Genomic DNA, 26,650 nt, shown 5'->3' with positions numbered 1-26,650 from the left:
TAAAGTTGTTCCATTTAATTCTATGTAGAATCTCAATAAAAGACTTAAATCAAGATTGTCACATTTTCACAGCACACACACACAGTCACACTCCAAAAACAAAAGCCCAAACAGAGAAAAATGCACAATTAAAGATCAAAGTAAAATTGTCTCAGTATCTAAGCAATGCCAATTCTGCACAAAGATTGTCCTCTAAATCTCTATACTGCTAACACTGAAGCAACTGCTCGCTAGAAAATATACTTTCATTTAAAAAATTATATTAGCTTCTAATGGCACTTCTAAAAGTCTATTGAAAATGTATGTGTTCGACATGTAGAAGTGGTTGTTTTTTTCACATGTGAGACAAATTAAAAAGGAAAAAGAAAATGTTGTACAGGAAGCATATGAAATAAATATTTTTCATGATTATTCACAGTTGTAACCTGCAGAGGACTCAATTCCAGTGATTTGCTTTCGATTTGACAGAGCATACAGCATGAGGGGCAAACATATCCCTGTCTCAAGAAGAAAGAAAAAGTATGCGTTTCACATTCAACAGTGACATAAAAATAAAAATACAAATGAAACAGATTAATTTCCAGTAGTATTGGTTTAAAAGATTCAACACAAAGGTGACTTCAATTTAACACAACCACAGCTACTTTATTCACAAAATTTCAACCCCCCTGGTTTAATCTCTCACAATAAATCACTAATGAATGCTTTTTAGTTTTGCCCAAACATTTTATCTAAAGAAAAATAATAATTAAATATCTTGATATCAGCAGGGCAATGTTTCTGTAAGGCAAAAACCAAAAAGAGAAATGAAAGTTTTCTCCAGATGCAGCACCAATTTGTGTGTCTACAAGGCACATTTGGTGATCATCCTGGAGGTATAAATAAAAACAGCAAACAAAATCAAGATTTTTTTCTCTCATTTTTACGTGTTAGTTATTCTACAGCTATACATTAGAGGATCAGAAAGGTCCCTTTTAAAAAAGAAAGAAAATCTACATTCTTTTGTGCTCCATTTCAAATTAACTTTACCAGCACTTATCAGAAGTGATGTGTGTGAAAAGGAGTTTTTATTTCATTCAAGCATCACTGCTGGGGTTGAACAGGGAAAAAAAAAAAAAAACCTCTTGCAATTCCAAGCAAAGTCTGCCTCCTTATTCATTGTAAGAAAAAAATGCCAATAGCTGTTTCTGAATTCATTTGATTTTCTCTAAAGACTAGAAAAAAAAATTAATCAGGGAACAATGGACATTTTTCTACCACATGCTTTGAAGCCTTCAAACAATGCATCTGTTTACTGTCTGCCTTTGCTAAATACATTTCTCACATTCCACCGGTTCCATTCAACCCAGAAAAAGTGCAAAAAGAGGCTTGAAGTGCCTTTTCTCCCCATAGCTTTGGAGAGCACAGAGATACACAATGATCCCTTGAGAACTACCTGGAATTGGAAGAGAGGTGAAGGAGGCGGGTAGAGGGGGGACAATGCCTGTATTGTCTGGTTTGTATAGGTAGCCAGTAGCGTATCGGTGCGGCTGGGCTTGTGAACAACTGTTTCACCTGTCAGAGCAGAAGTCGGAGCACTACTAAATGATTTGTAGCTAGAAGGTGGAGCTCAATAGACTCCTAGACGTGGAGAAGGAAACAAACTTTGACAAAGATGTCAACTCATACACTTTCTGATATGGGGGGGAAACAAGCCCATTTGATAAATATAATATATATTTACATTAAATACACAAATAGTAAGAAATAGCAGCCTAGACAATAGTGTTGAAATTATATGCATGCTAAAAAGAAGTGCTTCTCTGTGTTCCATGTGAGACATATGGAAAACTCTGGAAAGATTTTCCAGAACATTATATATTAAAATACGAATACAGTAAGTTGATTTGCACAGAGAAAAAAGAAAAACAAAACGAACCGACAGACCCAACACCAGTTAATGTGTACCAACATTGCTAGGCAAAAAACCAAAACAAAAAACACCTAAAAGTAAACCCTGAACCAAGTCCAACTAATAAATAATTTCTGATCAAGTCTTTTCAGGACAGATTAGATGAATATTTTGAACTTTTAGTGCTACTCCCAAGTTAAGAATCCATAACAGCACCTATGCATAAACAAACAGAACCGTTTCCTGCCCATAAAGAGACAAAGACTTCATCAGTACTGACTTAGACACATACAGAGGTGCAAAACAAGGAGAAAATTCAGTAGAAGCAGCTAAATGGCAAATGTTTGATGCTTTCTAATTTTGATTCCGTACCTTTTGTATCATACCAAAAAAATAACAAGGTCTTTTACCAGCCAAATAACTAACCCAAGTGAGTCAATAAAACAAACCAGATTTATTTTAGAACATATTGCATTTTTTCAGTAACTGGTAATGCTTTTGGATAATTTCTTAAAAAGACACTTGTTATTACTTGGCATTTTAAGATAATCCATGTTTTTTAAAGGCTTCAACAGTTTAAAAAATAAAAAGCATAACAACATGTGCTAATTTAGAAAATACACTAGATTAAACAATCGGAATTTCATTAGGCAACAGTGTTACAGATGTTAGTTTAATACCTTTCCAGAGATGCACTGATCAATATGTCAGCTGAAAATCAGGCAATTTCCCTTGATCAGATCTGATAAGATCGGATAGTTGCACACTGAAGAAAATCAGTTTTTCCCATTATTTATTAAAAGGATATAAACTAAGAATATTTTTGGTCTGTCCCTTTTTTGCATACAAAAACAAGACAGACCAACTGATTTGTGATTATTTCTGTGCAGATGATTTAGCTCGCAGAATTAATTCAAAAAGAGAAATTCTTCCATACATTATCTTTCATGGATACATTATATTCAGCCTCTGATGAGGACAATTTAAATTACTACAGATGCACTGATCCATTTGGGCCAGACCCCGATATCAGAAATGATATCTAGCCCTGATCTGCTCAAATTTGTATTAAACATGTCAAACGTTGAAGAAAATCTTTTTTTTTTTTTTCTGCAATTCATCACATGCATTTAAACTAAAACATTGCAAGCAGTTTGTGGTCTATGATGTCCTTGCATAAAAAAAAACAGACTAGATGAGCCGTTTTTGGCTAGGTTATGCAGATAATCTTGCTGTTGTCTGCTGCCTATAAATAAAGAAACTTCTCAAAAGAAATATTTTTTGTTGGATGGATTACATTTAGTGTCTAAAGATGATTTAAATTGCTGGTGACAAACCAATCAGTCGCTAGTTGAAAAAGGCTAGTTTCCCAAGTCTTTTCTGACTGGTGGTCAGTAGATCAAATAATGAGCTTTTATTTTCCTGCTTAATAAATGCAACTAAAATGTTCTGTTTGTAAATGCATGAACAGCATTTGCTTTGGTGCACTTTGTTCAGTTTAATTCAGAGAAAAACACAGACTGTTAGGACTATATGCTTTGATAAAAAAAAAAAAGTGGATATTTCTATAATCCTCGATGTTTTTGTTAGACTACTTGTACAAGTAGTTTTACTTGTACCCTGAAGTATCATTCAGGCCTGTATTACAGACTATAATAAAGTCCTGAATGATAAAAAATAAAAATTAGCTGTCAAGAATTTGTATTGGCAGACCTTGTGGGAAAATTGAAATCAGTATTGATCAAGAGACGCGTGATCAGTGCATCTCTGCTACTTTTCATCTCTGTTCCGTCTATAAAGTAGCAAATAAGGCCAATCCACCGAGATGTGCTCAAAACTAAAGGAGCTAGAAATTTAATCCATCAAAAAGGCAAAAGAATACTTATGATGGCCTGCATGCTTCGTTTCATACAACATAAAAACTTCATTTCCAAAACTAAACAGTAAAAAGTCAAACTTCCAGTAGTTAAACGTCATTCATTTGTGTTTTCTGCTTCGTGATAGCATAAAGGCTACAAAAAGCCACAAAATAAATAATAAAATAATGTAGGCGCTTAAAAGGAAATCATATATTGCTACTCACGGACGGTTCTGATCTCCCATGTGCACAAACAAAACTCAATTCTCTTTCTCTCTTGACGATTGTGTGTAAGCATTACACATTGCCAAAAGGATTTGAACCTTTCAGCAAATCAACTCAACAGATTGACAATAAACAAGACAGAAAATATCAAGTGCATCATCTGATTTGTTGAACTCTCTCTGATACACATCCAGTAATCTCAGCAGCCTCTGACAAAGTACAGCACAAGAAACAGCTCCAGTTTGAAAGTTGCTACATCTTTATAAACGTAAGATATGCCTTTAAAAAACTGCCAACTTGTGTATAAGAACAGCAAAAATGGTTCAGTAGTAGTAGTCAGTGTATGACAGGACATTCTGTCTGATATGGCACTGGTGAGAGGTGTTTTATCCAATGGCAAGAGTTTTGACAAGGCCACAGTGAAACTTCCTGATGTGGCGGTAAAGGTCCCCGGACTGGGTGAAGCGCCGCTCACACCACTTACAGGCGTGAGGTTTCTCGCGCGTATGAACCACTGCGTGCCGACTCAGGTTGTGGGAGTACTGGAAGCTCTTGCCACACTGGCCGCAGGTGAAAGGCTTCTCACCGGAGTGGGTGCGCTCATGGCGTTTCAGGGTGTACATGCACGAGAAGGTCTTGTTGCACTGCATGCATGTGGGGACGGAACCGTCCGGGGACAGCTTGGAGCGGGCGCCGTCCTTCTCGCGGAAGTGCGAACTGAGGTGCAGCTGCAGCACGTGGGGGCTGAGGAAGACTTTGCTGCAGAGGGGACACACACACACCTGTTGCCCCGGAGGTAGAAGCACCCCGCTGGAGGTGGAGATGTCGGAGGAGGCCAGGTCATCCTCTTCCTCTTCCTCGCTGTTCCCCAGTAGCCCACCCCTCCTGTCCGGCTCGCTGCCTGGGGCGCCCTCCTGCCTCCCGCATGCCTCCCCCTCCTCGTCCATCAGGTCCTCCTCCTTTGAGAGCAGGGCGGCTGTAGCACCGTTGTTGCCTGGGAAGAGGGCAGCGAACCCTGTCACCACTGAGCTCCTGGCACTATTCCCAAAGCGCTGGCTCTCAGGGCTCATCGGCTCACTGTCCTCCTGCTCTGACAGCAAGTCGTGTTCGTCTTTAACAAGTGGCTCAGTGCCCTGCTGCTGGCTGTCGAGGGCCAGCTGTCCCGAGACGTAGGAGGGGTGTAAGAGATCTCTGCTAGACAGAGGCTTGAAAGACAAATCCAGCGCACAGTCCATGTCATCTGAAGCGCAGGACCTCTGGGACAGCAATACGGTGGAGCTACTGACATCAGCTTTTGTTTTTCCAGCTGTTTGGACGCAGGTCTCCGCCTCCGCTGACATATAATTGACACCTACAAGGTCCGGGGACCTGCCGGAGTGACCGTTCGCCTTCTGCCTGCTCTGCATGGACCTATCACAATCAGTGACAGCCAGCCTGACTTCACTGTTGTCTGTGTCAAAGTCTTCCGCTGGGGGGGCCCTATGGAGCCCCTGAATGTGTCGCTGAATGAGTTGCTTACAGTGCAGCTCACCATCTGAGGAGTTCTCCCTGTCCATGCAGCCGAGTCCCAGGCCCTCCCCTAACTTCTCATCCAGGGAGGAAAGTTCCTTATCTTTAAGTTTGCCTTTGCAGACTTTCACTATATCATACATGTGGAGGTAGCTGGCTGCGGCCAGAACATCCTCCACGGGCAAAGCGCTAAACTCCAGCTTCCCCTCATACATAAATTCAAGGAGGAGACTGAAAGCCGGAGCCGTCACAATGTCACTGTTGAGATACACAACGTCCCTTTTGTACAGCTGGTCCCTGTAGAAGAGGTGGAAGTACATGCTGCAGGAGGCCAGCACAGCTCTGTGCGCTTTGAACCGAGCCTCCCCGACGAGAACAGTGCAGTCACAGAGGAAGCCTTGGTGACGCTGCTGACTCAGGCATTGCAGCAACTGGCGGCTATGGTCTGGGAACTCCATTCTTCCTTCATAACCTGATGGAAAAACAGGAAAAACAGGCTAGTGGATAAACCAAGCGAGGAGCACATAGAGGGCACAGCGCAGAGCTTTAGAGGTAAACACATAGTGACCTAAAGCACAGAGAATATGACCAGCAATACGAGCTAAATAGTGCAAAAAGAGTGATGTTAAATGACTTTATAATACAACTAAAGGCGCATGTCCAATGGTAGATTCTTATATGGGTGATCTGGCTCACCACTCAGGGCGTCATTAAACTGGTGATGGAACAAGAGCTTGAAAAAAACATTTGTTTTTTATTTGGTGAAGTTCGGGCAATCTTTACTTGAGACAGATGTAATAACTGCTATATAAAGCAGGTCTATGTCCAGATTTATGTCAAACCTGGACATAAATATTCTACATTTATAATATTCTTTGAAACTTAGTTTGACTAATTTTCCTAAACATTAAAAAATATATTAATTTGTTTCTCAATTGCAAAAAATAAACAAATTTAAAAGAGGCACTTGCCCAGGGCATCATTAAAGCATGAATGGCTACCGCTTACACCTTAAGATCTGAACAGAGTTGGACAAAAATTCTGGAGCAGAATTTGATCAGGTGCCCCAATTCCAACTCACTACATGCAATAAACAAACACATATATAACTAAATTCTAATGAGACATGAATAAGATGTAAGTGAAAGTGCTGCAGTAACTAGGGTTTTGCTCTAGATGTGTAGGGATTTACGCAGCACTAAGCCAAACCCGCCCGGGCAACACAGAAAAACACAGAGTCCCGGTGTTGAAAATGCCATACTACTAAGGTAACATTGTTTTGTGTAGAAATAACTGTGGATATTATTTAAAAGAAATGAAATGGTAAATAACTCAGATTGTGTAAAATATAAAGTTGTTGCATTTTTTTTTCTGTGAATACCTAAACTGTCTCTTGAGGAATCTGTGTCGGTCACACACTCTACATTTGATCTGTCCTTGTTTTTTTTTTTTTTTAATTTTCATAATAGTTATGGCGCCCTCTGACACAGCTACATCCTGGGCGAAGGGCCATGCTGTATATATGCAATCCCACAAATGCATAAAAATCGATTTACTTTTCTAAGATTTTAAATTGTCTTTATTGAACCGAAATTTGAAATTTTGAGGCATATTTTGTGTGCTCTCAAGGGGCCCCAAACAGCTGCTTGGTCCGCTCATAAATTGGACCGGTTTTGAATTTAAAATCCAACATTATTAACTTTGTCTAACTTGAAAGTTAATTAGGCTATATATATATATATATATATATTATATATATATATATATATATATATATATATATATATAGGCTATGTATACGTTTTGCGCTCACCCTCCCTTGATTTACAAAGTGACCGGACCCCTTCCGAATGATTCCCAAGTGAGTATCCCTGCGCTTCCGCACTCACCGGGGCTTCTCCGTATGTGAAAAAAAAAAGCTGTGTACGGGACAACCAAGTGCAACGCGAGTGGAAGAGCTCGTCCGGGAGGCTGAGGTGAAAAAATAAGAGCGGTGCAGAGTGAGTAAACTGCTGCTCTGCCTGCTAATTACACTGCAAGCTGTGGAGTCAGCTGCTCTGACATCACCGCAATAGAAACGTTACCTCCAGCTGTGCTCCTCTCTATGCCATATGTTAACGCTGGGTAACACAGTAAAAAGAAGCCTAACGACTTAGGTCAAATATATATAGGCCCATATATGAATGTATTTAAAGCCACTGCTACATTACACTGTATTTCAAACTTTTTCATGTCGCCAAACAGCGTTTTAATGAACACTCAAAACACGCGCTGAACTGCACGCACTTGTTTCAAGAGAATAAAAAAAGCATTTATAGAAAAACACCCCGTTGCTAAGGTTTTATGACGCTAAATGCTACTTTATGCGCGACTTAGTTTTATAAAGAAGAAAACGGAGGAGAAAACCGGGCTCCGTGTCCGTCCTGGGAGCCTTTTAAACAGCGGAGGAACTCACAAGCAGAAAGCCAACTGCGCTGAACGACGCCGAGAGAGGGACACTCTTTTTTTTTTTTTTAACTTTCGCTTTCTCCGTTTTAAAAGGCACGAAAACAACACTCCCTCTTACTTACCTGTATTACCGCTCCTATCGTCGTCTTTTCCCTCCCCTTCTACAAGCTCCGGGGTGCTCTCATGATGTGCGGCCAGATGTTCGTTTCTTCTTGCGGTTTCTTGAGGCTTCCAGTCCCGACCCTGGGAAGGCAGGCAGGCTGCGCTCACAGCGCTGCTGTGTGTGTGTCAAAGCAGGTTGATAATGGCACAAGTCTCGCGATAGCACTTCGCCACAATAAGTTCTGTACTACTCCGCGAATTCACACAGCGGCAGCAAGTAGCAGAGTACTACACTGGAAGAGGGGAGGGGGCAGAGTACATTTGCTGTCTGCTTAAAACACCTGTCCCACGAACAGGGCTGGCTTTCAGCGTCATAAATCTCTTCGGACCTGGAACAACTGCAGATAATTGTTCAAAACTAACATATCCTACAAAATTATTATGCTTTGCCAAGTAGCCATAACTCTTGAGAATTTTCCACATCATTGTGAGGTGTAAGGAAATTGGTAAGTTTTAGAAAAGTTTCACTCTTATTTTGCTTTCAGTCCCTTTTACGCTGATATTTTTGGGGCTTTGACACCCCTAAGGTCTTTTACAAGACTGCCTTGTTGGACCCTTCTCCGGAATTAATAATTTACAGATGTCTGCACTAGCTTCCACATCTATGTATGCAGTAAAGAGATTTTTTTTTTTTTTTTTTTTTTTTAGATATGCAATGAAATGTTCATAAGACATCTCCAAAGTCTAAATTATGTTCAGGATTAAAAAATTATATCAAATAAACTGCAAAAATTGTTAACATTTTAAACAAAGTCAATTTTAACATTTGGGGCTGCTTCATTTTTCAAATATATACTAAAACAAATCAGTTCAAGTTTGGTATGTTTACAGGTTCCATACATTATAATTTATCTACATTGTCTCTTAGATATAAAAATATCAACTAAGAGACATTTACTAAAATAAATAAAACTCTAAAATTGATTGAGGCTTCGGTTTTGTATTTGCAAAGGGATTCTATCTTGCTAGCTCTTTCATTTTCTCACAAATATCCAGGTCCTTCAAAAGCCAGAGTTTAAATTTGATTAGTTTAGCAAGCTTCTCAAAAATGTTGCATGTGGTTTTACATCTGCTTTTGGATGAAAGAAGCTATTTTCTGCCTCAGAAAAGTGATCACTGTGGTATCTGAACAGATCAAAGAAGCATAAATACCTTATTGTATCATAGCAGGTCAGTGGCCTGTTGTGAACTTCTGGAGGTTGAATCCACTGATGCAGTTTTGTATCAAAAAACAAAAAAAAAAATCCCTGGCTCCAAACCAAAATAGTGCTTTTGTTTCTTCAGACAAGACCAGATTCTGAACCAGATTTATGCTACAAAAGACCGCTTTTATTAAATCCTTTGAAAAGCAATGAGTAAAACACCATCCTGAGTTTCCTCTGTAATCATTAAGGCAAAAGGCGGTGACAATGTGAAGAAACAGGGGCTCGAAGTTGCAGCTGCTCATCTCGTGGCCCCTCTGTCTCCCTTCCTCCCCCCTCTGGCCCTTCTTGTGCTCCCCCAACTGCTTCAGTCACCTTTGCCCCGTGTTCCAGCTGTCGTGCGCTTTGAAAGGGCCATTTGCAGCTCCTCGCAGCCTCCTGACACAGAAGGGAGTGAGCAATGTGACGGAAGATGGCAGCCACTGGTTGGAAGGGGCCACCAGATAGATTCTTATCCCCTTAGTACTTCATTCCATTTTTAGTGTGGCTGTGACCAGCAGACTATTAGAACAAGACTAAACTTAACAAAAGATGTAAAACTAACAGAATCCCGATGAATTAAAAGTGAGGCTATGCAAAAACACAATTTATCATGCAGCACCAAAGCACAGACACAGTCACATCCTTCCAGGGGCAGTGATGTGGATAAGAATAGGAGCCTTGGCCCCGTGTTTCTCATACCCTGGCAAACGTAGGCACCCAACAGAGGAGGGGTGTGTGTGTTCACAGGGCAAGACAAAGCAGTGGTTGTGCCTGGGGACCGGGGCCTCAGCGGAGAGAGGCTCGGCATGGTGAAGGTTCTCACACACTGGGGGGAAAAAAACGACAGAGACAGAGAGAACGAGAGTGCTGGGGGGGTGAGAGGGGGGAGCAGGGACAGCAAGAACACTTCCTGGAGGTTCATTCTTCCTCCCTGCAATCATCAATGGCATTCTCCCCCTGACCCACTCCTCTCCCAGACAAACAAAAGACCCCACATTCCAGTGTAGCCTGACCGGCCAACCAGCCAGCCAGCCACATCTTTCTCCCCGCTGCACCAGTGTCTCATGGTGGCAGTGGGTTGAACTGTGGGTGTCAGTCTGAGAAGGTTTGTGCTTCAGAAAAAAAAAAAAAAAAAAAAAAACATTTGCCTCGCTTAGCATCACTTTTTTTTTCACATACTTTTAGAAAATCAATATATTTCACAGAACCAGAGTGGAGCTGTACCAGATGTTCACTGCAAATTTTCTGCACAAAATCTCTACATTTAGTGCCTTATATATATATTATATTCCCACCTCCCAAACCATATACTTGGAATTTTATGTTACAGACTAGTAATACATTATTAACAAATAGAAACCTGAAAAGAGTGGTGTGCATTTATTTTTAAGGTCCATTTTATTAATAAAGAAAGTCAGTGCAATTGAATCCCTTCAGACGTTAACTAATTTGCAAAGATAACCCACCTCTGTGTAATCTGACCTCAGTCTAAATCCAACTGAAATGTGAAGGTCTAAGAGGTTTGACAGAGATTTGACAGAGTGAAGAGATAGATTCAGGAAGACCAGGTAACAGCTCAGACACATCAGGGATAAAGCTGGAGAAAGGTTTAAAGAAGAGTTAGGTTAAAAAAAGATATCCCTAGCTTATATATATATATATATATATATATATATATATATATATATATATATATATATATATATTATATATATATATATATATATATATATATATATATTAATTCCCTTCTCACCCACCGCGGGTGGTTCTTATCCTCTGAGCTCGGGTCCTCTACCAGAGGCCTGGGAGCTTGAGGGTTCTGCGCAGTATCTTGGCTGTGCCAAGGACTGCACATTTCTGGACTGAGATGTCTGATGTTGTTCCTGGGATCTGTTGTAGCCACTGCTCCAGTTTGGGGGTTACTGCCCCGAGGGCCCGATGACCACAGGCACCACTGTGGTCTTCACCTTCCAGGCCCTCTCCAGTTCTTCCCTGAGGCCCTGGTATTTCTCCAGTTTCTTGTGCTCCTTTTTCCTGATGTTGCAATCACTTGGTATTGCTACATCTACCACAACGGCTTTCCTCTGATTTTTATCCACTACGACAATGTCTGGTTGGTTCGCCATTACCATTTTGTCTGTCTGGATCTGGAAGTCCCATAGGATCTTAGCTTTGGTGTTCTCTACCACCTTTGGGGGTGTTTCCCACTTTGATCTCAGGGTTTCCAGTCCATATTCTGCACAGATGTTTCTGTACACAATGCCTGCCACTTGGTTATGTCGCTCCATGTACGCTTTCCCTGCCAGTATCTTGCACCCTGCTGTGATGTGCTGGACTGTCTCAGGGGCCTCCTTGCACAACCTACACCTTGGGTCTTGTCTGGTGTGGTAGATCTGGGCCTCTATTGCTCTGGTGTTTAGGGCCTGTTCCTGGGCGGCCAGGATGAGGGCCTCTGTGCTGTCCTTGAGTCCAGCTTTTTCCAGCCATTGGTAGGATTTACTGATATCAGCCACTTGGGTTATTTGCTGGTGGTACATCCCATGTAGGGGTTTGTCCTCCCATGATGGTATCTCTGGCACCTCAACCTCCGTTCCCTGTTGTCTGAGACATTCACTGAGCACATTGTCTGTTAAGGCTTTGTCCCTGATGTATTTATGGATCTTAGTTGTTTCATCCTGGACAGTGGTTCTCACACTCACTAGTCCTCTGCCTCCTTCCTTGCGGCTCGTGTACAGTCTCAGGGTGCTGGATTTGGGATGGAACCCTCCATGCATGGTTAGTAGCTTTCTAGTCTTAATATCTGTGGCTTTTATCTCCTCCTTTGGCCAGCTAATTATTCCAGCAGGGTATCTGATTACTGGCAGGGCATAGCTGTTTATCGCACTGATTTTGTTCTTGCCATTGAGCTGGCTTCTCAGGACTTGCCTTATTCGTTGGAGGTATTTAGCTGTGGTTCCTTTCCTTGTGGCCTCATCGAGGTTGCCATTTGCTTGTGGTATACCTAGGTACTTGTAACTGTCCTCTATGTCTGCTATTGTTCCTTGTGGGAGTGAGACTCCTTCTGTGCGGATCACCTTCCCCCTCTTTGTGATCAGCCGACCACACTTCTCTAGTCCAAATGACATCCCAATGTCAGTGCTGTAGATCCTGGTGGTGTGGATCAGTGAGTCGATGTCTCGCTCACTCTTGGCATACAGCTTGATGTCATCCATGTAGAGAAGGTGACTGATGTTGGCCCCATTTTTGAGTCGGTATCCGTAGCCAGTCTTGTTGATAATTTGTTGGTATATATATATATATATATATATATATATATATATATATATATATAATATATTATATATATATATATATATATATATATATATATATATATATATATATATATATATATATATACAGCCAAGATACTGCGCAGAACCCTCAAGCTCCCAGGCCTCTGATAGAGGACCCGAGCTCAGAGGATAAGAACCACCCGCGGTGGGTGAGAAGGGAATTTTTATATATTTATATAGTTCACTATATGTGTAATGGATCTGGTCACTTCTTGAAATGACTCTCAAACATAATGAACTTTTTCATAAGATTCTCATCTTAAGCTGTGACTGCAATCAAGTATTTTTAAGTACTAGGAGATGGGAGCTCAAGCAAAAAGCAAAACAAAAGTAAAATGTATGGGATTCCCTCTGTGAGCTCTGTTTGTATTATGACAGGAACAGCCAGGCAAAGCTAACTCATGGTAACAGTGAGGAACACATCACAGAGTAAGTGACAAAATAAGAGGAAATGACAGTAGAATAGACTCGGAGATAGAGGGCACACAGACAATAAATGTTTCATCACAGAAGGAAGTCTAGTGGCAGTCGCTGGAATCCTGTCATCCATTAGCTACTCACTGTACTATTGTGTTTTATTGAACCTCTATTACATTATTTAAACTTAACTATGTATCTATCTGAGGCACAGGAAGAAACAGGGATCAAACACCACACTCAGGAAGTCATTGTGTAAGGATGTTTTAAATTTATGCAGTCTGAATCTCGTTTGTAGCACTGCCGCTTTTCACGCAGTTGTAAATATGCGGGAAATAAGAAGGCCAACTGATGCTGTTTTGAAAGTGAGCTGCATTTCTGGAGAACATCATCTGTTGCCAACATGTGTGAGCTCTGGGCTGCAGGCACTTCTGTTTAGCACCTAGAGTCTTTTAAAAATCATTGTTCTACAAATCCTATAAATACACATCTTCATTACTCTCACATTTGTTTTAGTCTCTAAATGACAGTTCTTGTAATAAAGCTCATTTGGAATGAAATGATCCATTTTAAATTGTTTCCCTGTTTTAATCCTTCCAAAAACAATTCAAAAACAAAATAGTTTGTAGTTTGAAGGACAATTACAATGCTTTGTAAAAAACATTGGTGTCCCTTCAGTTTTACAACCACCCAACTAGAACTACAAAACTCAGTTTTTGAGTGAGATTTTATTTTTTTTAATAGTCAGAAAAAACAGACCAAGTTATCACATAATTCAAAAGAATTTTTTTGAATGAAAATTATATAAAACTGTATTTTGTGGAATAATTTCTAATTCTTCCAAATCCTTTGTAAAATATCTCTGTACATCTAGAGATCTTTGTCCATCTTCCTTGCAATATGTCTCAAGCTCAGACAGACTGGACTGAGAGCATCTGTGAATATCAGTCACATCATGTTTTTCCACTGATACTTAAATAACAGATCTGAATGCTGACTGGGCCATTCTAGTGTCTGTACATATTTTGATGTAATCTATTTTATTTTAGCCCTGATTGTATGGCTACCCTGCTGGAAGGTGAACTTTCACCCCAAATCTTAAGTCTTTCGCAACTTAGCATCATCATCAGCTTCACTGTAGAGGCTGAAGTAAAGCATCCTCTCAGCATGATGCTGCCACTACCATGTTTTACTGTGTTCAGCATGACACACAATGTTAATTTTTCTAAACCATTCCAATGTATCTCTGACAGTATGCCTTTACACTGCCAGAAGACAAAGTTTGCAGCGTTAATTATCCACTGTCCAGTATTTTTCACGCTAAGTTTATTTATGGACTCGCTTGACAGAAAAATAAATTTCTTCCATATTTGCTATGTGGCTTATGACAAATTTAAACATTATTTTACTTGCTTTTCCTCAACAGTGGTTTTCTTCTTGCGTCTTTCCATGAAAGTTAGAGTGCACAACTAATAGATGTACCTCGGCCATGTTTTCACTGGCATGATTTGGTTGAAAATTGTGCCAGCTGCTTTTTTTGGATGACAAATAGAGCAGTTCTTCACAGTATCTTTTTTATAGCTTAATATGATAAAATTCTTTCTCAAAATCATTCTTAAGGCCAAGTTAGTCTCCACAGATATTTTGTTCTTTCTTCTCTTCAGCTAAAGAGCACAACAATTGAAATGACAAAAAAACAAAATCAAAACAAAACAAAACAACAAACACAAGTTACCGCCCCAGTAGCAGGTTTTCTTGATTTAGTCCTCAGATTTTATTATGTAGTTTCATGAGTCATCAAGTCTCAGGAAACTACACGAGACAATTTGAAATTGTGGAATAATCTCATCGTTACATGTAAATATATAGGCCTGTTTGTCAAAAGTCTACATACACTCACAATCAGCATCAGTGCCACATTACTCTGAACTTTTTGTCGATGCTTTAAAACAATTATTTTTTTTTCAATTGAGGAAGGATTAGACAACATATAACTTGAGTAATTTTCAAAAATAAAAACTGGGTGCTGCTGTTTGAATGTATTGTGTATTTTCTTTAATTTTGTACGCTTGTGTATGTTTACAGGATATTTCTATTCTATCCTTCTATCCTACTTCTAGAACTGAATCAGTTAAATAAATGAACCTTTTAAAGATATATTGCTGTTTTGAGATGCACCTGTATTCCTGGGAACTACCGAGCTGCTCAGATAAAACAGAGGGTTCATCGAGGCCAATGCACATGGTTTTTTTTGTTGTTTTTTTTCAATGACACTCCTCCAGCGAACGCGACTGATATAAGGGGGGCGATAGGACCCGGGAGACGGCGGGCTGCCACAGAGGCACGGCAGACAGCGCGTTTGGGAGGTGTAGTGGAAGAAAGGCAAAGAGAAACGGAGTAAATGAGAGCACTTCTGTCCACATTGTTGAAGGACTTACCAACTTAAAACACCGCCGAAGCACCAAAGTATAATGAGACGGGCACACTGTTGAGCTGCTGTCCAGGTAAATGTCCGTCTTTTCCTTCGCATGGTTGTTTACAAGAGGCCGAGAGCTAAAACAGGGTAGGTCCCCATTGTACTTAACATGAGATGCGGTTATTCTCACCCAAGCTGCCCCGCTAGGCCCCTTTCTATCGCTAAAAGCAAACCTGGAGTTAGCCACATTTGTGGCTTCTCTTTACCGATGGAGTTACTCCACAAGAAAAGTCGGCTTATAAGCACAACTTAAAGAATTATAATGCAGAATTTAAGCCACTTTTTGAGATGTAAACCACTCAGTTTATGACAATGACCTAAGCGAGCACGCCAGAGTATCTGCTTTTGCTTGAAACTGTCCACCTCTGCTGGAAAAGTTGTTTTTGCTGGAGCTTCATGGCCCCGGGAGGCGAATGAAAACAAATGAGCTCAACAAGAGGAGGGCAGCTCATTCATGGTTTAATAAAAAACGACCTCTGTATTTGTTTATCTACTCGACTGCCAAACGTTTAATCTTTGTTGATTTAAATTATCACAGTAACAGATAACAGTAGCCCACCTTTGTTGTGACTCTCAAAATGGGGCCTTTTTGACTCCCTTGGTCCACAATTTAGAACTTCAGGGAGGTCTTAAGGCAGAAAAGTGGCCACAACAGTGTTATTTTGTAGTTTTCCACTCTAGTAATCAGTGCAATGAGATAATGCATGTTTTTCATGTCTTCACTGTCATTATCAACACCACCTACAGCAACGACAGTTGTTCGTATCTGCTCTAAATCTCAGTTTGTTTGGCCGAGCATGTTGAAAAGCATGTTGATGGAAGTTTACAGTTACTATGCAGTTATTTCTATTTTTAAAACCAGCAAGTTTATGCTCATAATAAAAACAGAGGTGGGTTACAAAGCATTGACTTCCGCTGTTTTTATTTATTTTTGAATAAAATGGGGGGAAGATAAAACACAAACTCTGCTTTGTGTGTTTTTGGGATAACGTCACAAGAGTAGAGAAGGCTGACCAATTCACACTCCATTTTATACCTGTAAACAAGCCATTTATTCACAGACTGTGCATCACTTTACTTTTACCTAAAACTTTCCATTACACTCTATATTTTGAATTCTGTCTCAAATGGATAACTCTAAATAACCTACTAGTGGTAAATATTGAGACGTATAACTTGAATTTCATTCGAATTAAAGATAATCTACAAAGTCTAAAGGTTTAAAAAAAAAAAGCAAATTCCTGCAAAGGATGAGGCCATTTGAATCCTTTCCATGTTTGTGAAACATTGCAGTTTTCAGACATATACCACAGTTACTGTCAGACCAAAACCTTGCACCTTAAAAATATGCAACGTGCAGCTCACCAGGAGTAAAGAATAGAAGCTTGCTTTAAGTAGTTGCTTGTCAAAGTGGGTATGAAACTTGAAGGGTACGACTTGGTCAAGATGAAAAGTCCCAAGGTAGAAGACATCAATTCAAAACCACATAAAGTTGAGGACAAAATTACTCAACTGCAAAGGTGGTGAAAATGGTGATGTTAATGAAATACTCCACATCCATACTGACTAATATATTGACAATGTGGAAAATAACTTACATTTGATAAATTTTAATATTAATTCTCTTGCTTTCTAGTAGTATTTGAGAAGGGATTCAGCTTTATGATAGTTTGACTACCCAACGCTGTGATGCAATGGATGGGAAAGCAGACTCGTATGCATTCATCCATTTATTATTTTTTGAAAGATATTTGTTTTCTGTGGATTTTTTGCCACTTGCCAAAGGAGTGGTGTATCTCTTTGAATGGTTATGGGTTTTTCCAGTAACATGCTACTTCCTGCAGTCTGAAATCTTGACTACTTTCGCTCACCTGAAGAACTACTTTCTGAAGGTCAAGCAATGATATTTTATTTCTTTTTCTTACTTCCTCCTTCTGTTGTTGACTGGAAGAATGACAATGGTTTGGGCTGTACTACAGGATCATCCATGCTGTGATCAACATTGGGGCCTGTTTGGTGGTCATTTTTAGTGGTTAGTATCTTATAGTGTTTTATTACAACTTGATTACAGTATCAATTACAAATGTCTTTTGATAATCTGTCCCTTGTAGTCTGTTGTGATTCACTTCACTCACCATTTTAATGTGTTTTATTGCTCAACATTCCTGAGATCCCTGTAGTGTGACATGCACCTCTACTGATGACTGAAACGTTTTGCAACAATTGTTCAGAAGACAATTCAACAATAATAAAAAAAAATATATTTTGAAAAGATGCACATAAAGGGAAAAGTAAGAAAATATAAAAGAAGTGTGCCAAATGCTGTTTGTAATTGCACTGGAGAGTTTTTGTCTTCTAGAGTAGAGGTACTCTTGATTAATTGAGCTATAACAAAATAAATTTAAAAAAAATCTGGCTTGTTGTATAAATTGATAGATTTTTTTTTTTTTGCAGTAGTTTGACATACGTTTTTAAAAACAAGTCTACACATCTGATTTAGGTTTAAGGTTGGATTCGTCCTAAACGTTTTCTACACTGTAATCTCTGCGTGTCTCTGTTTCCCAGAGTGGTAGAACAACACTGTCCCCAGGCATGCTGTACCCTTCATGCCTTCAAGTGTCAGAATGTTTGTACTGGTCATGAGACTACGTCGGACCGTTTGTGTGTACGCAACGGGGGCCTGGCATGTGACCCGGCGAAGACGCAACAAGCTGGCGTAATGAAGGAGCCGGTGACTTGCTTGGCTCGCTCAATGTTCTGTTTTTGAAAATACCAGTCACCTCCCACCCAATGCCCCCTCGCAGTTCTGTTGACGTAAATGGTTACATGCGGAATCTGAGGAGTGTTGTTTGAAATCTTGATGCTTCAAGCAGACAAAACTGGGATGCAGACCTGCTTGGGACATGTGAGGTTTTATTAACTCTGCTTGTGTTCTCTTTGCCATTTCATTTGAGCGTCTTGCTTCTTTGAAATGGGCTTCAGTTTGTCTGAACTGCTTAAAAGTAAATGCATTAACATGAGTCATAAAGGACTTTTCTTTCATGGGTGTATGGCCACAGTTGCTGCAATATTCTTATTATCAATGGTCTATGTTCAGGGAACCTGAAAGAGGAACTTAGGACGGTATAGTAGTTTATACTAATACCAGTTCCACTGTGGCATTTGAAATCAAACAAGTGCTGCCTCAGGGCTAGTTTCACTAACAGGTGAGATTATTTGATCTTCTCGATTCCTTGCGAGCATTTGGGATAATTGTTCAAACTTCTGTTGCGGCAAATCTGCTGCTGACTCATCTTGTTTACCTAGAAAACTGAGGGGAAACGGTTTCTATTGATCGGCGATGACGGAAGTGGTGTGGTGATGTCGGCCTGATTTTCTGCTTCTTGCCTGAAATGCATGGGACCGTCCTCTCTGGCTTACTGACAGGCTCGGTGTGTGGCATCTTCTGCAGCATGACACTGATTTGCATTGAATGCGGTGTCTCTTCCACCCTCCCTCTCTCCCCACTTCCAGCCTCTTTCTACCCTCCTGAAGCTGGAGCCAGAAAGATGAATGATTGAAAACCGCCCCTGACATGAGTACATCCAGGCAGGCAGGCAGGCGGTGGCCCATAGGCCTGTGGACCATGTGACCTGCTGTCGGGGTACTGGGTTCATTTAGTGGCTGCTGGCTGCAGCACTGGCAGCAGCCCAGCCTTTTCCATACAGGCTGCAGTAGCAACAGGTCGCTGCTATTAAAACAGCAGCGCTCTGTTGTGGCTCCAGAGTCAGTCCTTGTGCATGTGTTGCTTCTTAAACTGTGATTCTGTGTGTGATCAACTTTGTTTATGCGATGTATCACAGTGTGTATATAATGTGTTCATGACTGTGTCACGGAGTGCAGTCTTGGATCAGACAGTTTGAACAAACCCCAGTTTTGAGTTTCACTTGGTATCTGGATTCCTTAAGTCTGAGCAAAAATTAACTCTACTTATGATGGTTTAATCTCAATTCCGCTCACTTGTAGAAGTGAGAACAGCATCATAGCAGAAATGTGTTGATCACACACTCAGTGACAGATGTAGTTAGGCCCTAGGCTGTACTGATATGACTTGTTGTCTGTCAATAGACACATTCACTTCCTGTTGTTTGGCCTCGCCAGCAAACTGAATGAGGCCAGTGAAACGAAGCTCTTTCTCTCTCTCTCTGCTTTGATGGTTTTTCTCTGATGCAGCTGCAGAAAAATTGATTTTTGTCAATGGTCAGGAATTGCCTGGTGTTCTGTGTGACATTTGTATACGCAAGCATGCCAATTGATCATTGTTTTCCTTCTGCCCTGCATACAAAGCAGCCTTTATATTCTATAAAGTTGGCTCAAATGGATCAAAGTGTCAAGTGTTTTTGTAGTGATAGCCTGCAGGGTTTTAGTGTGAGCTGTTGATGGATGACTGATAAGTGTTTTGGATTTTAGCCAGATTATCAGATGACTCTATGCCTTTTAACCACATATACTGTGCCTTGCAAATGTAACCCCATGCCTTGAAGATTGAGATTTTAATCAAAAAAAGGAAAAGCTCAGAGTATTTCATCTTATTGAGTGAAACAAATTGGCAAGCAAGTGTGAAGCTAAAGCAAAAAAGATGAATGGTTTTGTAGATAAACTGAAAAGTGTGGTGTGCCTATGTACCGTAATTTCCGAACTATAAGCCGCGACTTTTGTCACACGCTTTCAACCCTGCGACTTATGCAATGATGCGGCTAATTTATGCATTTTTTTCTAACGGCTGCCAGGGGCGCTCGAGCAGAAAAGGTAAGAGTGAGACAGGTGGAATATATGTCGAGGAAGACACAAGTTTAATGTAACTTTGCGCTTTGTGCATGCATAAAATTAGCATGAAAATCATCATGGAAAATGCAAGAACAAATGCATATGACGCAGCTTTCAAGTTAAAAGCTGGCCGATAAAGAACAACGAAAGAGAGACTTAGAGAGTGTGTGGCAAAGAATATCGGACGCTATTTCAATCCGACACTGAGGAGGAAGACTTCCATAGTTTCAGTGCACCGGAGGAAGATGAAGACGGCTCTCAGTGACTTTTACTGGTATGTTTTTTTTCACCAGTCCCGTTAGTGCTGTGCTGCCGTGTTGCTGCTGTGTTACTGCCGTGTCTCAGTGACGTTTACCAGTATGTTTTTTTTAACCAGCCCTGTTAGTGCTGTGCTACCGTGTTACCGCTGTGTTACTGCCACAACACAGGCACTGTTTGGAAAGAAAAGCTAAGGTACATTATTAAAACTTTGAAAGCTCTGTGCACCGTCTTTCTTTCTAAATATGTCATGTTTCAATGTAGGCACATGCGGCCTACAGATAGGTGCGGCTTATGTATGTACAAAATGGTTTTTCCTTTAAAAATGCACTGGGTGAGGCTTATAATCAGGTGCGCTCTATAGTCCGGAAATTACAGCTAAAGTATTAGTATAGTACGGAACCTACTTGAATAGTTTAGGTGAAAGCAGTTTTTTCTTTTTTTTCCTTCTGAAGCATTATGAACTCCAAAATCAGTTAAACATTAAAAAAACTATTTTGGTAACCAACAATTAACTGTTCCAAGTATTAGAAACAAATTAATAGTTCAAATAGAAGTGAACTGTTTTTACGTTTTATGAGTATGCTCCTAAAATCTTCCAAGATATTGAATACAAATTGCCCAAATGGGTTTTCTCCGTAGGGTGTCTGGACTCTCCCTTAGAGATAGAGTCAGAAGCTCGGTCATTTGGGAGGGACTCAGAGTAGAGCCACTGCTCTATCACATCATGAGGAGACAGTTGAGGTGGCTCGGGGACCTGGTCAGGATGCTTCCTGGATCCCTCGCTGGTGAGGTCTACCAGGAACCATTGTTATTCCTTGCAGCATGAGATGGTGCATTGTCATGCATGAAGATGATTTTGCTATGGAAAGTACGGCTCTTTTTTATGAACCATGAAAGAAAGTGATCAGTCAGAAAGTCCATATACTTTACTGAGGACATTTTCACACCTTCGGGGACTCTGAAAGGGCCGACCAGATCTCTCCCCATAATTTCGGCCCCAAAAATGATTCCACCACCTCCTTGGTGACGTCACAGCCGTGTTGTGGCCATCCACCGCCAATCCACTACTCTGTCCATCTGGACCATCCAGGGTTGCACAGCAGTCATCAGTGAACAAGTGTGTTTGAAAATTAATCTTCATGTACGGTTGGGCCCACTCCGACCGTTTCTGCTTGTGAACACTGGTTAGTGGGGCCGGATAGTAGGCTCATGCACCTCAAGGCTCTGGAGGATCCTCCACCTTGAGGTTCCAGAGGCACCAGCAGCTTCAAATAACTCTTTGCTTTTTTGTAAGGGCATTTTAACTGCTGCTCTCAATCCGACGAATTTGTCTAACAGAAACCTTCCTCGTTATGCCTTTATCTGTACAAACCCATCTTTGCTAAGAATCAGCCTCAAATCTCTTCACAGTACGATAATGCTTCAGTTTTCGTTAAATATCTAATGGTTTCATACCCTGTCATCCGGCACTGCACTATCTGATGATTTTTGTCAGCAGAGAGATCCTTTCTCTCTCCCATATTGCTTGAAACCTGTGACCTGCTTGACCTTGTGGAACCTCCTTCTAAAGTAGATTTCCTTTAATTGAGATCACCAGACAAACTAATCAATCCCGCTCTCTGAAATTAATTACAGTGATTCAAAGAGCTCTGACACACAATACCATCTATAAATGTAATAGCACAACAAACAATTTTATCTTTATGATGCTTTAATCCAATTTGCATAATAATTTGGAACACAGTGTAAATAAAGGTTAATTTTTTCAGTATTGAACCAGGTTTTTCTGTCAACTAGCCAAATTTGTTTTTCTCAATTTCTTTAGGTTATGAGATCTCGAGCTGATCAAAAAAGTCCAGTTTCTTTAAAAAATAGTTACAGTAACCGTTAAATGTCAAATCACAAGCTCCAGATCGGATTACAACTACAAACTAATCTTATTTACTTGTTACCATTGCTCCTAATGTTAGACTTGACTGAAATTGTATTTGCCTCACATCTTTTCTGCAATACACCTTTTTAAAATCTTGCTTAAACATCACTGCAAACATTATTAATAATGTTATTGCAGAAATCTGGACTATGACACACTAACCCAACTGACTGAAGCTTTAGGTTATAAACACTTGAGGTGTCTGAGCGGTTGCCCAGACACCTCCACAGCATGATGAGCAGCCAGACGTTTTAGTTTTGTTTTCAAGCGCCACCACTTCGGCACCATAGATCTAATGTGTGTGAATAGAGAGAAATGATTCACATAGAAATATTGACTCCACTTCAGTGAGCCCAGATGTGTTTTCACCTCTAACCACACAAAGCTGGCTTATGGCTGAGAAGGGCTTGCGTTTTAGATGCTCATGCACTGCAGCTTTGCTTTGCATTATGTGCATTTACCTTGCTTGTTGACAACTGAGACAGTCTCATCCATCTGAGTCTCTACAGGAACTTATTTTAATTTTCAATTTCAAACCTTTTAAAGGATACATCCAGATTTCCGATCTAGGTCTGAAATTTGATAAGCAAAGTTGTTGTTTTTTTTATTATTATTATTGATTTTTTCATCTTTTTGAGAAGATTTTGAGAAGAAATTCAGGTGCCCTTTCATTATGAACTAAATATGCAACAATATGCCTTTAGGTTTATTGAGGATACAAACCAGGGCACTCTCAGGTCAGTTTGAAAGTAAGAAAAGGTCATTTACTCTAGTTTTTTCTCACACACATATATATAAAATTCAAGTAGTTCTTAAATTAGGTTCTAGAATATGCAAAAACTATGGTCCATGGATTACTTGTCCACTAAACAAGTAATTAAACTGAATACAGTTAAATCTAGCAGTTTTTGTTCGTCATTCTGTTTACTAAATTATACAGCTGATAAACTGCTTCTGTTTATTTGACTATATTGCAAATATTGCACTGTCCAAATGCACATAATACATGTTAGCAAGTTGTAACCACTTGAGTTTAGCAAAGCATTTATTTATGGCATTTATTTACTGGCTGATGTTAATTGATGATTTTTTTTTTTTTAAACTGGAAACCCCCTCAACTCTGAAAGTGTCTGTACTGCTTTGATCATATTAAAAGGACTTTAATCACAAGTAAAAAAAAAAGTTGCATATTTTTTGTTCTGTTTTGAAATGATATGAAGTTACTTTGGGGTTAAAATTGCACCCTTGGATTAATATTTGAGGAAAGTGGAAAATGTGAATGTGTTGCTATGCTAAAAGCTGAAAGATAAATTTTGATACAAAAGCAAAACAAGCCTGACAGCCTATTAAAGTGTGTAGGTTGTGTGAGAATGATTTGACGTCATCCTTTTTTTGTGTTTCTTCAGAGCAGCTCTGGTCATGCGTGGAGGGGAAAACTCCTGGTCTATCAAGAATGGTTGTGCAGGTTGTGAACAGTGTGGAATTTTCCAATACGGCAGACTTCATGAATGCCAAAACACACGGCCTCGCACCGTCATTTGAACCTTGAAATGTTACAGGTTCCTCTTATTAAAACAACACCACTGTTGCTGCAGCATGTCCTCCTTTGGCTGGGCCATAAAGCACGAGAATCCTCTCCGTTACACTGCTTCCAATCTGCTTTGTTGACCTGAGGGTTAAAATTTAGACAGATAGAAAAAGATGTTTCACCTCAACTTGGGGCTAATTTTTTACTTTTCCTCGCATAATAGGTTACCACCAGAAGGCGGCCTTAAACCCCAGGACCCCATCTGCAGCCTCCTGCATTGGGCTGAGTGAAGAAAACAAAATTGTGTCTCTCCTGGTGGGAAACCTGGATCCTCCATCTTGTCCACCAACATGACCAATGTGGTGATCGTCAAGGAGGGATGGCTGCATAAAAGAGGTAAAAACACTGATCATGTGTTTTGGCTGCACATACCTTTCAATATAAATATGCTGCTTGAAGGCAGTACTTGATGGGATTTTAAGGGCTGGGCAATTTGGCAAGTGCTTGTATCACAATTTTTCATTTCTACTTAAATCACAGTTTTTAATTCATCGCAATCTCCTTGAGTCCAAGTACATTTTGAAGCTTTTATGAGTTTGGACAATTTTACCAGCTTGTGTCATACAGAATTATTATTTTTTATTAACTCACCATACTAAAAGCTTACATTCTGTACATTTTGTCTCAAACTGATTTGCAAAAGTCAAAGGGATACATATCATGCTTTAAAAGGTAAACAATTATCACATCTCTTCAGGGTACAGGGTGATCTTGCAACATTGCAGTGATTTAATGTTCAAAAAAATTGAAGTGGCATATTTATTTATTTTTTATGTGATCTCTCTCACCAACACAGACAGAATGTCTTGTGCATTACGTTATATCTATCTGGAACAAATAACTTTCTGCAGTCCAACACATTGTCCACCCAACAGTCAGACTATTCTGATTTTTACAAGCAAAGAGGTTACTGAAAAGCTGTTACATCAGTTTCAAAATATGCTATTTAAACTGTAGCATGCTTTACATAATGCTTACGGTCCTTATTGTGAAATGTTGCTATCTCAACACTATTAAACACTTTTCTTTGACCCAAAAGCGTCCAGTCTTCTTGCTATGCACCACAATTATCTAGTTTGAACTACGAGTGGGGGAAGGTGATCCAATAGTGTTGTTCTTTGTACATTTGCATGTATTCGAGGGGTGAATTGTTTTCAACAAGCAAAAAGTTGTTGAATTTCCCATTTGAAAAAGATTCTACTTGATCAGTTTAAGAAAAAGTTTGCTTTAACAGAAAAAAAGTTTTTTTTAACGGTGCAATTTATTCTTTAATACAAACAATTTGTTCTCAAACAATTGTGCTGCCAGTTCAAATATTTGATACAGTCATTCTAAGGGCCACAAATGACACTGACCCATACAAAGCTGGTGTCAAGCCTGAACTTTACCTGGCTTTGCTTCTTCTGCCTTACAAGCCAGTGGCCAGATGAATAATACTCCATGTATTGGGGGCAAAAATTTCTTTATGCTTTATATATATATATATACATTTTGAAGAAATGCTAAGAATTAGCACTGTCTTGGATGGTGAGGTTTTATAAAAGAAAGTTTGACCACTGTCACCAAAGATGGCTTTAATGGTATTATGGTAATTTTATTTTAAAATATCAATATGTTTAAAATGTCAATCGGTTTCACCCCTGCAACCATAAAGCTAGATTATGAAGCCAAAGGAGAAAGAGGAACCCGAGCTTCCGAGCAAGAACATAGAACTATGTTACACAGAATGTACATAGAAAAACAGTAAAGTGTCATTGTATCCTGGCAGTGCTTACTTACTATGGTATTTATTGAACAAAAGAAGATTTCTCAATTTGTGGTCGGTTACTCTTTAGCAACAATGAAGCCAAAAAGTCATCCTATTACAGTAACCAGTGGAGAGCTCTTTGCATCTGTATTTAATTTTAACACTGAGCCTTTCTATTTACGTTTGACGATAGTGATCATCTTGCTTTCAAACAACCCCCAACTGCTCAAACATGTAGGTTAACCAAGCTGCCACAGAACTCAAACTATGTAAAGAACCTAAAATATGTTCATTGCACAAAAATATTTTCAAACTTCCTGTTGATGCATGTTTGCGTTCAACTTTAAATTTAGACCTTAAGCATTTGTTGGAATTGATATATTTTCAGACTAGTAGTTGAGAATACACACTGCTTTTTTTTCCCTAAATGAGCAATTACAGATTAACAGTTTAGATTTAAAAATCTAAGCTGTTAATATGTAAATTTTGGTTGCAAAGTTCTCCCCCCAACCAATAGTATTGTGTGGTGTTTGGCATGGTTCTGTGTCAGGCGTGATTCCCGCTGTTTGGACGAAAAGGCATTCCTCACATACCTGCAGGCTTTGAGCAGCTTTATGTGTGCATACTAACTCTGCCTTTCGACTGCGGCTTCCTCACACAGCTTGCTCCATTACCACCCGGGGCAAAATAAGGATAAGAAACTTTTCCAAAACCACTCAAACCTCCTGGGCTCCGAGCCAGAGAAGAAGTTTTACTGGAAAAGGGGAAACTGTAACTTAATGGATAAGGTAATAGGAGCAGGTCACT

General features: G+C 39.8%; 2 protein-coding genes across 8 annotated transcripts in view; one reads left to right on the top strand and one right to left on the bottom strand.

Annotated features, from left to right (window-relative positions):
* zbtb42 (zinc finger and BTB domain containing 42) lies at window positions 1-8,229 on the bottom strand. The gene is made up of 2 exons (XM_055038681.1): window positions 8,054-8,229; window positions 1-5,955 (listed from the first exon to the last, which is right to left on the bottom strand). The coding sequence occupies exon 2, from the start codon at window positions 5,939-5,941 to the stop codon at window positions 4,361-4,363; it is 1,581 nt and encodes a 526-aa protein (XP_054894656.1). The 5' UTR covers window positions 5,942-5,955; window positions 8,054-8,229; the 3' UTR covers window positions 1-4,360.
* A 7,144-nt stretch (window positions 8,230-15,373) lies between these two features.
* Window positions 15,374-26,650, top strand: part of akt1 (v-akt murine thymoma viral oncogene homolog 1) — a 44,593-nt gene continuing 33,316 nt past the window's right edge. The window contains exons 1-5 of one of the 7 annotated variants that reach the window (XM_055038216.1): window positions 15,374-15,536; window positions 17,460-17,540; window positions 18,074-21,360; window positions 23,915-23,973; window positions 24,260-24,432. In XM_055038216.1, coding sequence (XP_054894191.1) covers window positions 24,387-24,432 — 46 coding nt within the window. In that variant the 5' untranslated portion in view covers window positions 15,374-15,536; window positions 17,460-17,540; window positions 18,074-21,360; window positions 23,915-23,973; window positions 24,260-24,386. Of the gene's footprint in view, window positions 15,537-17,459; window positions 17,541-17,943; window positions 21,361-23,914; window positions 23,974-24,259; window positions 24,433-26,650 lie in introns of those variants that run through there. The other 6 variants (XM_055038220.1, XM_055038221.1, XM_055038218.1 and 3 more) reach the window with 6 other exon arrangements.

Source organism: Poeciliopsis prolifica, unplaced genomic scaffold (assembly GCF_027474105.1).
Source record: "Poeciliopsis prolifica strain line A6 unplaced genomic scaffold, Auburn_PproV2 SCAFFOLD013, whole genome shotgun sequence".
Classification (NCBI taxonomy): Eukaryota; Metazoa; Chordata; class Actinopteri; order Cyprinodontiformes; family Poeciliidae; genus Poeciliopsis; species Poeciliopsis prolifica.
This window is presented reverse-complemented; position numbering and strand designations above follow the sequence as displayed.